Here is a 12,480-nt window from a genome sequence, read left to right on the forward strand (position 1 = left end):
CAACTCCTCTATTATTCTGTAGATGGATTTTATTTAAAAAGTGTGTTTAGCATATAAGGCTTTTATTTGTATTAAATTTAAAAACATATGAAACATGCTTAGATGCGACACAGTCTCTCACCCTTTACCACACAAATGTAGTTCTGCAATGTTCATGTGGTTCTCTCTCATACTTATTGAACCACAACAATCTAAATTCATGGCTTATGTGTGCCATTTGTGTTTTATCACAGTCGAGTATAATCGAAGACAAAACTTGGCTGTCACAACCAGTGAACCAACCAAATATTCTGGTGCGCTTGATGGTCATAATATATTGCACTGTTCTGCTTAAAACTCTCAGTTGAAGTAAAGGAACACTTGCAAACAAATGTTACATATTCAAAGATGAGAGAAACCTTTGCTGTCCACTTATAATAAGATTGTATTATATTCATTAAACAGTGGAAAGTCCAGGTCGTAACATAAACAAATTACGAAAAGGGTAAATTGCTACCCACCATAATGGTGACATGTTGAGTTGCAGACAGGCACAACAAAAAGGCTGTTACACATTGAGCTTTCACCCACAGCCTTCTTCAAAAAAGAAAGGAAAACACACAGACTTTCACACAAGCATGCAAAATGCCTACAAGACCTGTATCTCCAGCCACTTATGCCAGACTGCCAATCTTCATATTTTCTCACCATAAAGTTAGTAAAAAATCTCTGGATTTCACAAATACACTGAAATATTTAAATGTAAGCACACAAAATTGCAGATGTTGCTTCAGCCAATTTACAATTAGCATGAATAAAATTGTATATTTCAGGTGTTAATTGTCTTGTGCCACTTCCCTCCACTGTACCATTCTACAACAGCATTGGTAAAATCAATAAACAGAAGCTGAAATTATTTATTGGTGAAATGGAAGGAGTAAGTGATTCTCTTGATTTTTATTATTATTATTATTGTTGTTAGTTATTAGTACAGCTAAGTAAACTGCATGCAGATCACTTAGTTATATATGCTTATTGTTTCATTACTGTGCAAAATTGTAAAATCATTTATGTCTGTACTGTTTTTTAAATTCTGTACGATCCATTTGGTTTTCATTGTACGATCCATTTGGTTTTCATTGTCATTTTACTTGTTGTTGAATTAAATATTTTCCTACACTACTTAAAGCTCGTACAATCTTATATAAGATATTTTCATATGTTCCTCTGTGATAAAGTAAGAGTCTACAAAACCAAAAGTCTCTGGTTCAGCCCACAGCTAGTCTTAAGATTCTTCTCCATTCCTTATAATTTTCCTTATAATTTTTTCACCTCTGGCAGTGTTTGTTAATGTTGCATTGTGATTCATAGTTAAACTGCAAGTCCTTGTGTAATTGGCTGGATAAGTTATATCCAAGGTAAATGTGTCACACTGGAATACCACATCAATACGACTGTGCCTAGTAAAACACTGCGGTCTTCACACCGACCCTCAGGTTGATGACAGCTTTATCTTAAATGATGATCGTTATAGTTAAGAAGGACAGAAACACAAGTAGTCACTGTTCTGCATTTTTATGTTATGAACACTTTTTTTCCCGATGGCATGCAGTTTTACTGTATGATTAAATGATGATGGCGTCCTCTTGGGTAAAATATTCCGGAGGTAAAATAGTCCCCCATTCGGATCTCCGGGCGGGGACTACTCAAGAGGATGTCGTTATCAGGAGAAAGAAAACTGGCGTTCTACGGATCGGAGCGTGGAATGTCAGATCCCTTAATCGGGCAGGTAGGTTAGAAAATTTAAAAAGGGAAATAGATAGGTTAAAGTTAGATATAGTGGGAATTAGTGAAGTTCGGTGGCAGGAGGAACAAGACTTCTGGTCAGGTGACTACAGGGTTATAAACACAAAGTCAAATAGGGGTAATGCAGGAGTAGGTTTAATAATGAATAGGAAAATAGGAATGCGGGTAAGCTACTACAAACAGCATAGTGAACGCATTATTGTGGCCAAGATAGATACGAAGCCCACACCTACTACAGTAGTACAAGTTTATATGCCAACTAGCTCTGCAGATGACGAAGAAACTGAAGAAATGTATGATAAAATAAAAGAAATTATTCAGATAGTGAAGGGAGACGAAAATTTAATAGTCATGGGTGACTGGAATTCGAGTGTAGGAAAAGGGAGAGAAGGAAACGTAGTAGGTGAATATGGATTGGGGCTAAGAAATGAAAGAGGAAGCCGCCTGATAGAATTTTGCACAGAGCACAACTTAATCATAGCTAACACTTGGTTTAAGAATCATGATAGAAGGTTGTATACATGGAAGGACCCTGGAGATACTAAAAGGTATCAGATAGATTATATAATGGTAAGACAGAGATTTAGGAAGCAGGTTTTAAATTGTAAGACATTTCCAGGAGCAGATGTGGACTCTGACCACAATCTATTGGTTATGACCTGTAGATTAAAACTGAAGAAACTGCAAAAAGGTGGGAATTTAAGGAGATGGGACCTGGATAAACTGAAAGAACCAGAGGTTGTACAGAGTTTCAGGGAGAGCATAAGGGAACAATTGAAAGGAATGGGAGAAAGAAATACAATAGAAGAAGAATGGGTAGCTCTGAGGGATGAAGTAGTGAAGGCAGCAGACGATCAAGTAGGTAAAAAGAAGAGGGTTAGTAGAAATCCTTGGGTAACAGAGGAAATATTGAATTTAATTGATGAAAGGAGAAAATATAAAAATGCAGTAAATGAAGCAGGCAAAAAGGAATACAAACGTCTCAAAAATGAGATCGACAGGAAGTGCAAAATGGCTAAGCAGGGATGGCTAGAGGACAAATGTAAGGATGTAGAGGCTTATCTCACTAGGGGTAAGATAGATACTGCCTACAGGAAAATTAAAGAGACCTTTGGAGATAAGAGAACCACATTTATGAACATCAAGAGCTCAGATGGAAACCCAGTTCTAAGCAAAGAAGGGAAAGCAGAAAGGTGGAAGGAGTATATAGAGGGTCTATACAAGGGCGATGCACTTGAGGACAATATTATGGAAATGGAAGAGGATGTAGAGGAAGATGAAATGGGAGATACGATACTGCGTGAAGAGTTTGACAGAGCACTGAAGGACCTGCGTCGAAACAAAGCCCCCGGAGTAGACAACATTCCATTGGAACTACTGATAGCCTTGGGAGAGCCAGTCCTGACAAAACTCTACCATCTGGTGAGCAAGATGTATGAAACAGGCGAAATACCCTCAGACTTCAAGAAGAATATAATAATTCCAATCCCAAAGAAAGCAGGTGTTGACAGATGTGAAAATTACCGAACAATCAGTTTAATAAGCCACAGCTGCAAAATACTAACACGAATTCTTTACAGACGAATGGAAAAACTAGTAGAAGCCGACCTCGGGGAAGATCAGTTTGGATTCCGTAGAAATACTGGAACACGTGAGGCAATACTGACCTTACGACTTATCTTAGAAGAAAGATTAAGGAAAGGCAAACCTACGTTTCTAGCATTTGAAGACTTAGAGAAAGCTTTTGACAATGTTGACTGGAATACTCTCTTTCAAATTCTGAGGGTGGCAGGGGTAAAATACAGGGAGCGAAAGGCTATTTACAACTTGTACAGAAACGAGATGGCGGTTATAAGAGTTGAGGGACATGAAAGGGAAGCAGCGGTTGGGAAGGGAGTAAGACAGGGTTGTAGCCTCTCCCCGAAGTTATTCAATCTCTATATTGAGCAAGCAGTAAAGGAAACAAAAGAAAAATTTGGAGTAGGTATTAAAATCCATGGAGAAGAAATAAAAACTTTGAGGTTCGCCGATGACATTGTAATTCTGTCAGAGACAGCAAAGGACTTGGAAGAGCAGTTGAATGGAATGGATGGTGTCTTGAAGGGAGGATATAAGATGAACATCAACAAAAGCAAAACGAGGATAATGGAATGTAGTCGAGTTAAGTCGGGTGATGCTGAGGGTATTAGATTAGGAAATGAGACACTTAAAGTAGTAAAGGAGTTTTGTTATTTGGGGAGCAAAATAACTGACGATGGACAAAGTAGAGAGGATATAAAATGTAGACTGGCAATGGCAAGGAAAGCGTTTCTGAAGAAGAGAAATTTGTTAACATCGAGTATAGATTTAAGTGTTAGGAAGTTATTTCTGAAAGTATTTGTATGGAGTGTAGCCATGTATGGAAGTGAAACATGGACGGTAAATAGTTTGGACAAGAAGAGAATAGAAGCTTTTGAAATGTGGTGCTACAGAAGAATGCTGAAGATTAGATGGGTAGATCACATAACTAATGAGGAAGTATTAAATAGGATTGGGGAGAAGAGAAGTTTGTGGCACAACTTGACCAGAAGAAGGGATCGGTTGGTAGGACATGTTCTGAGGCATCAAGGGATCACCAATTTAGTATTGGAGGGCAGCGTGGAGGGTAAAAATCGTAGGGGGAGACCAAGAGATGAATACACTAAGCAGATTCAGAAGGATGTAGGTTGCAGTAGGTACTGGGAGATGAAGAAGCTTGCACAGGATAGAGTAGCATGGAGAGCTGCATCAAACCAGTCTCAGGACTGAAGACAACAACAACAACACTTTTCAAAAGGCTTCTCTGGTCAATCTGTTTTGTAAATAAATTTGCAGGTAAATACAGAGACAGTTGCCAAATAATTTATGGAAATTAAAACTACATTTGCAAACAGGAACTGCCAAGTTACAAAGGAGTTATGTCTTTGTTACATTTTTTAACAAAAGTATAAATTCATTTCTGTGTGTGTACTTTGAAAATATGTTCTTTGGAAAATACAAAGGTTGTATTGAATACAGTATTTAAATCAAACAATGGAAAATCCAGGATGAAATGTAACAATATTATGAGAAGGAAAGTTGCTATTCACTATGTAGCAGGGGTGCTGAGTGGTAGGGTGTATATTAGCTTATTATAATCATAGTGTCTCTATATAGGATGTTTATTATGATTCTTAATTGATATTTTAGTACATTCTTTGTTTGACACCATGTCTTCTGCCAAGGAAAAGATGTTTGTGTATGTTGAATAATTCATCTCTTCTCTAAGAGTTTCTTTGGCTTGTTTCTAAATATGTTCTAAGTTGATAAGGCTATGTATTGTTCCTTTCTGAAGCCTTTAGTATAGTATAAACTGTGGTATTAAGATTTTTATGTTTTATCCATGCCAAAACTTAATTCTTGCTTTCGTTTTATAGAAGAGACTTTCTTCTCATGAGGAAACATCAGTGTACCTCTTTAACTGCACATGATTACTTTAATAACAATACTGTTGTCATGTTCATCAACTTGTGCAGTGTAAGCTGCAAACTCTGTTGAAACAGAAATACTAATAAAACTTTAAAACTTGTATCCCCATTGTTCTTTCCAGGGTATTATCTAGGCAAGGTGGAAAGAACTGGAAACTGAAATCAGTAATATTCCACATTACAGGATTCTACTGTGTTTTTTCCTTGTAGGTGATAAATCTAACAGAGGCCTCATGTTGCCTGAATCATCCACTATCTGATGGGATGGGAATGTGTGCTCACTACATAGCTTGTGACAGTGTACATACTAGATATTTGGCGGCTGTTTCATTTCAAAAGTGTGGAAAAATTAGATACAACACAAACCCTATATGAATGAAACACTTCAAAAATAATTAATTCAGGGGTTTCTGGGTTCTCACATTTGTCTCAGATAATGTGATCAGATTTCTTATGGACTTCAATCATTTGTGATATTTTGCAGGAGACCTATTATTAAATAACAAAGAGTGCCATTGCTTTACATGTTGTTTAAAGAACATAAAGGAACTGACACCTTTTGTACATATAGACTCACAGTAATAGTGAGTACCACTTTTATATCGAACTTCTGTTAAAGTAAAACACAAAACAGTAGCTAACTAGTGGATATAATCATCACTGTTTGCAATAGATACTAAAAGATGCATCACAAAATTGATTACTTTCCTTTTCATGCAGTGTAATCTCTGAGAGTTAGTCCTCCAAAGAAATTACACTTCACTCATAAAACAAGCTTTTACATTTATATTAGGAAATAGATCATCCCATGACTGCTACTGCATTGTACATAATAATAATAATAATAATAATAATAGCAACAACATTATAAGACGTGTGGTGTCAGTTCTTTCAGACATGTCCGAAAGAATGGACACCATGCAGAATCTGCAGCTGTTATACATTATATGTAAATTTATACATTACATGTAAATTGAAGGGGGAAGAAGAAAATGAAAAGGGAGGTATTACTGCTACATTGGGACAGTATATGGAATCAGCATCGACGATTGAAAATGTGTTCCAGACTTTAAAATGAAAGTCCGGTACACATTTTTCACTCGTCCATGCGTACTGTCCCAACGCAGCTGACAGCAGTGATCCCTCTCCCCCTCCCCCTTTCCTCTCCTTTCTTCACCTCTCCTCCTTCGATTTACATATAACAACATAATTTCTCACAACAGAAATTATGTTTTTGTTATAAACAAGTCTACTCCAGGTTACTTCTAGCTTCCTCTGGAATTATCTTACAATACTGTACATGAGATATGGCCAGTTCCAAACTATTGTATTTTGTATTTCACTTCCATTACTACATACTGGGATTCTAGGCAGTGTCTGCGTTATGTGGCATTGATCACAGGGCACCACCAATTATGGGGATGACATTAGTTTTAACATTGCACATTCCATTGATACTGATGCTTAGATCCTTACTTAAGTTTCTTCTGAACTACCTTACCATTAATGTTTCTGTCATAAGAGGACTAATACATTAAAGGAAAAAATTTTTGATTTGACTGACATACAATGTCGGGTTTGTTAACTGCAAACATGTGATAGGTGTGTATTTGTTGATTATACAGGATAGTGTAACATCTAATTGACGTAACTGCTTTACGTGTGTGGTCATAGCATTTGTTGGAGAGGTCAGGTCTCCTAGAGCTCCACGTATTTGCCAGTGAAGGTATGAATCCACCTAATTTTGCCTTCCTCTTACAATGAAGCACTGTCATATCATCTGTGGTCTCAGAGTGTACTCCACAAAGTCAACATATGTCATTTTATTGACTTTCAAATCTTTTTAATAGTCATTTTTTCTCAATGCTTGATCTTGTGCAGCTACTTTTAGGTCTTCTGACTCCGCTGTCATTCTCTCTCTTTTAAAGTAACCAAAGTGTTTCATCTCTGTCAGTATTTAATTGCTGCAGTTAGTTTGGTTACTTACAATGCAGAGATTTGTGTCTTTGTTTTTAGTTTGTTATGGGCTACCATTTTGATGTTACTTTGCAGAAGTGAGTTAATACCTCTGCATTCTGTAAGAACATCAGTGCAGCTTTCTTAGACTGACAGAAATTCCTTTGTTTCCAGTTGCTACCTCAAATTGTTCCTTGAAACATTTGTTATAGGGAGGTAGGTCTGATTATGTGAATCTATGCTGAAGATGGGATGGACGTGTGCAGCAGGAGGGGGTCATGGAGTGGACACAATAAATTATTTACTAATTTACACAGTTTGGCCGGTTTGATCCAAAGCAGCTGTAGATAGGCATAAGGATGAATACAGGAAGTCTTTAATTAACGCAGTCAACACATACAGTTACTGGAGCAACTTTCCTTCTTCACATAATATTGTGGCACAGCAGAAGCATTATTGCGCAGTGTATAGTGGACACACACTGCTCGGAAGGTAGTGATGAGCTAGCATCTCCAGTATACTGGGTTGACCGTTGGGTTAAGCATCTCTTGTGACTTATTGTAGCATGGGGGGCATCTGGTGAGATCGACCAGTACTGCAGGAAGTTGCAGTGTCCCAGAGTTGAAGTCTGGACCAAAGATGAAGAGCAGAGGTGGTTTGCTGGTGCAGTGTTGTCTACCCAGGTTTGGCAGGCAGGCTGAGGTCCATGAAGCATGCTATAGCGGTAGCAGCAGCAATGGCGATGGCTCCGGCTCTGATTGACAGAGACTGGGCCTCACATACTGCCCAGCTGGCCAAATGCTGATGGGCTGGTTCTGGCGGGCTTAAATGCTGCTGCAGCACACTGACTTCGCTGGATGCATGGAATTAGTGTGATGGATAGCTGACATGGAAGTCCACTTAGCTTGAGTCTCTGACTAGCACCTGGCTGTCTCCAATATGTGGCGTAATTACTGTCCTGGTACTCCTTTGCTAGCTTGAAGTCCTGTTTAACTTCTTCCCTTTACATTTCCTCCTTTCTGTGAAGAATATTTTCCCTCGAATTTTGCCAATGCATGCGCGCACACGCACATGCACTGGTTCATGTACACTTCACATTTTCACCTCCACACACTGTATCACTTTGCCCTTTACTCTCTCCAGCACTTGGCTCTACACAAGTCTTTTCACGTGTTTGACAGAGAGAAATTGCTTCTTATTGGTGAGTTAGTGGACTCCATCACTTGGGACAGAGCAGGTATCAGAATGGCTTCCCAGCACTAAAATCTGATTTGCTCTTCTCTGTTCCTTGACCCATCATCTTCTAAAAGTTTACACTAAGAACTTGCTGCCTATCTTAAAAACTAATCAGGAAAATGCATGTACTGTGGGTTGTCTCCTACACTAACGTATTGGGAACAAAAGCAATCTATGCAAAAATAATGGTTGTGCACTGCCATATTGTTTTGGCAATGGTAGCCTGTATGAACTTGGCAGTTTACATACTGTCCTTTTGCTACATATTCGTATGTTTTAGGAACTCGGGAAAGTTAGTAGAGGATGCATGATAACTTGGCTTTGGTTGCACTGTCATGACATTGTGACAGAGGAATCTGTTCAAACTTCAATAATCTATTCCTCTGTTCACTCTTTATTATTAATGATCCCTCTCGCTCTGAGAGATCTATTTAGTGGCCCTGCCTAAAGAGTTTTCCAATACCACTGACGCTAGTTACAGATATTATACCAGCTCCAACTGTGCTGTGCAGTGAAACAGAATCTCTTTAATTTATTTCTTTCCGCATACCTTCCAACATTTGATAGATTTTCCTATTGCATCACTTCTTTCACTTTCTCGGCTGTTGTTGGTAGATCTCCGCTAACATGAATATTGCTTCTCGACAGACATGGAGCGGTTTGATTGATGTTACATCTAATCACCACCTCGCATCTGTATGGTATCTTAGTGCTTTTGCTGTTTTGAGACAAACCTGCAGGATGTGAAGAAGACAGTAAAACCTAACCATTCGGTACCGTTGTAACCCATTATTGTTGTTCTAATTTATCTGCATTCGACCACAGCTTAAGCCTATCTGAACAATCTAAGTTGTACTGGTTAACTATTCTCCCTGGGTGTCCTATTTTTCTAGATTATGCCTCCAAATATTACTGATTTAGCCACGATATTAAATCCCACATGATGCCTACTTGTAATTACTAATGTACATGTTTCTTGTATTTTCCTTATGTGTCCTAGAACATTTCCATTTTATAATTCCTTATGTACAGGAATAACCATATGTACATTCCATCTTATCTTTACAAAATTAGAGAAGTTTTTGGTACATCCATTGTTTTCCACACCTGAGCTAGGCATTCTCTCTCCACTGGCTGGTGTAATGCCCTTTTTAATGGCAAATCCAACAAACTATGGGACATGACTTGGTAAACAGGACAGAGAGCCCAGGTAAATCGCACTGCATGCATGTTAAGAGTGAGTGGTTTGGTCCGTGGTCCATTACTGAACACAACAATATCGAACTTTGACGTTATAGGAAAAGCAGGGAAGAGTCAGACCAAATGATTTATGAAAACCCATGAGTGAAAAAAAAGTTCAGGCTGCTATTTACATATCTTGCTGACCTTTTTGAATCTTTAGCACTCTATCTTCCATCCATTCATTTCACTTCCCCCTTGGAAGTGCTGCTATGGAACTGTGACACTGGCTATTGCCTTCTGGTGGTCCACCTTAATTTTCAGCAGTCTTCCTGACAACATTTGTTATGGGAAGAAACGTATGGCTGGTTGTGATTGTCAGCTGGAAGAGTGTTGATTGCCAGGACTGGTCTGTGGATCGAAGCCCAGCAATGGCAGCGGTGACGGTGGCAGCTCTGGTTGACATGGACTGGGCATCACTTTAATTGCATAAAGTTTCTTGCATAGGTAATAGGTTAAAAGAATTTTCAAGTTCAATTTTATTTACATTGGTAGTAGAATCTTAGCGTGTCTAATTTAGTTTAGAAGGAAAATGCTGAGATAAACTGTTTGTACAAAGTCTGTGCCGTGTTGGCCAGAGTTCAGTACAAACTTAGGGTTTTGTTTGACCATTGAAACATCATATATGAACTTGCTCTCTGAAAAGCTTCATTAAGTATCAGTTCTGAGTAGATAACTTATTTGAATATAAGAAAATTACAGAAACAATATGTTGTCATTTTGTAGTGAGTTATTTAAATGTAGAAGCTCTCTATAGCCCTCACCCCTCTGAAAATCAGGAACGAAGTCAGCAGTTAAATACGTGGCACTGCTTATTAGGACCTCAGCACCAAGAGAAAACAAGATGGCAACCATGAAGTTAGAGAAAGAAGGTAACTGTTATTACATAGGAACAAGTAAAGACTTGCCATCTTGCAATACATTTGTCACTTAAAGTCAGTCCACAACAAGAAGGGGAAAAAAAATGCTCAGTTCACAATAATTCAGAGGGAGTGGCTATGTGACAAACTTTGGTGTTTAAGATTAAAGATTGTTTATAACTGATGTGTTCTCAGTCAGTTCAGTCATTTAATTACTTGTGGCCATACTGATGATGTTTGGGAACCGTGACTCTCTGTAACAATTACTTATTTGTATTTTGTGCTATCAGTCACTTATTTGTCTCATGTTTAATTTAACATATTTCAACACGCTTGAAACACATGTAGCTCATCTTGAGGCATTAGAACATACAGAAAATTGTTAATTAAGACTAAAAGGGTAAGTAAACTATTATCCGCAAAGTAGGTATAAAATTTTATTGTAATCAAGTAGGAAACTTACAAGAACATCATTTTGGACATAGCCTCCTTGTGTTTCAATGCACTGCGTCCACTGTTGTACAAGCTTTCTGATGCTCTCATAAAAGAAGGTTCTTGGCTGAATTGCGAGCCGGAAATGCACCGCTTCTTTCACTGCTTCATCAGAGGCAAATTGACAGCCCCTTAATTCCTGTTTGAAAGGACCAAACAAGTGATAGTCAGAAGGGGCAAGATAGGGACTATATGGAGGATGATCCAGTACTTGAAATTTGAGTTTCTGGAGCGTTTCAGCAGTTTGAGCAGCAGTATAGACGGGCATTGTTGTGCAACAACAAAACACCTTTTGACAGCAATCCTCGGTGTTTGCTTCGAATTGCAGGCTTTAGCCTAACAGTAAGCATCTCACTGTAACGTACATTGTTTATTGTTGTTCCCCTTTCCCCATAATGTTCCAGTACTGCGTCCCAAAAAACCATAAGCATCAGTTTACCTGCGGATGGTTGGGTCTTGAATTATTTCTTGCACAGTTAATTTGGATGCTTCCATTCAGTAGTCTGCTGTTTACTCTCCGCCTCGTAATGATGGATCCATATTTCGTCACCAATAATGATCCTGTCTAAGAAATTGTCCCCTTCGTTAACATTACGATCCAAATGTTTTTTGCAGGTGTCCAAACATGTTTGTTTATGCAACTGTGTGAGTTGTTTCAGGATCCATCTTGCATGAACTTTATAAAACCTGAGTCTGGTGTGGATGATTTTGTAGCCAGAACTGTGTCTAATTTGCAGACGATGTGCCACTTTGTCAATAGTTAATCGTCTGTGTAAGAGAATCATTTCACGTGAACGCTCAATGGTTTCTTCTATTGTGGCGGTAAACGGTCATCCAGCTCCTTCTTTGTGCTTAACACGTGTGCGATGATTTCGGAATTTTTCAATCCATTCGTAAACACTCCGTTGTTGCAAAACAATGTTCCCATACAGTACCGAAAGTCTTCGTTGAATTTCAACCTCTGATACGCCCTCCGACCACAAAAATGGATCACTGAACGTTGCTCTTCTTTGGTGCAAGCAGAGAAGCCATGATTAACAGCACGGCAGTGATAATGAAACTAAAATAGCAGCTTGAAAATTGCAAAGATATAACAACAAATAAACAAAGCATGCGTCATCTACGTAAAATTACAGTACTACCAAAGTAAACAAAAATATAACTAAATTGCGGATAATAATTGACGTACCCTCGTAGAATGTCTTAAACTAAATTGTCCGCAGCTCGTGATCTACTGGCTAGTGTTGCTGCCTCTCGATCATGTGGTCCCGGACTCTATTCCTGGCCATGTTGGGGATTTTCTCCGCCCAAGGTCTGGGTGTTTGTATTGTCTCCATCATTTCATCATCATTTGTGAAAGTGGCGAGATTGGACTGTGTAAGATTGGGTGTTCGTAACCACGCAGTTGAGCACCCCACAAACCAATC

General features: G+C 38.6%; 1 protein-coding gene across 1 annotated transcript in view; it reads left to right on the forward strand.

The window, feature by feature from the left end:
* LOC126469730 (BRISC complex subunit FAM175B-like) overlaps nucleotides 1-12,480 on the forward strand; it is a 133,548-nt gene that overhangs the window by 50,609 nt on the left and 70,459 nt on the right. The window contains exon 3 of the mRNA XM_050096933.1: nucleotides 813-916. Within this exon, the coding sequence (XP_049952890.1) occupies nucleotides 813-916 (104 nt within the window). The remainder of the gene's footprint in view (nucleotides 1-812; nucleotides 917-12,480) is intronic.

The sequence above is a fragment of the Schistocerca serialis genome, chromosome 1 (genome assembly GCF_023864345.2).
Source record: "Schistocerca serialis cubense isolate TAMUIC-IGC-003099 chromosome 1, iqSchSeri2.2, whole genome shotgun sequence".
Classification (NCBI taxonomy): Eukaryota; Metazoa; Arthropoda; class Insecta; order Orthoptera; family Acrididae; genus Schistocerca; species Schistocerca serialis.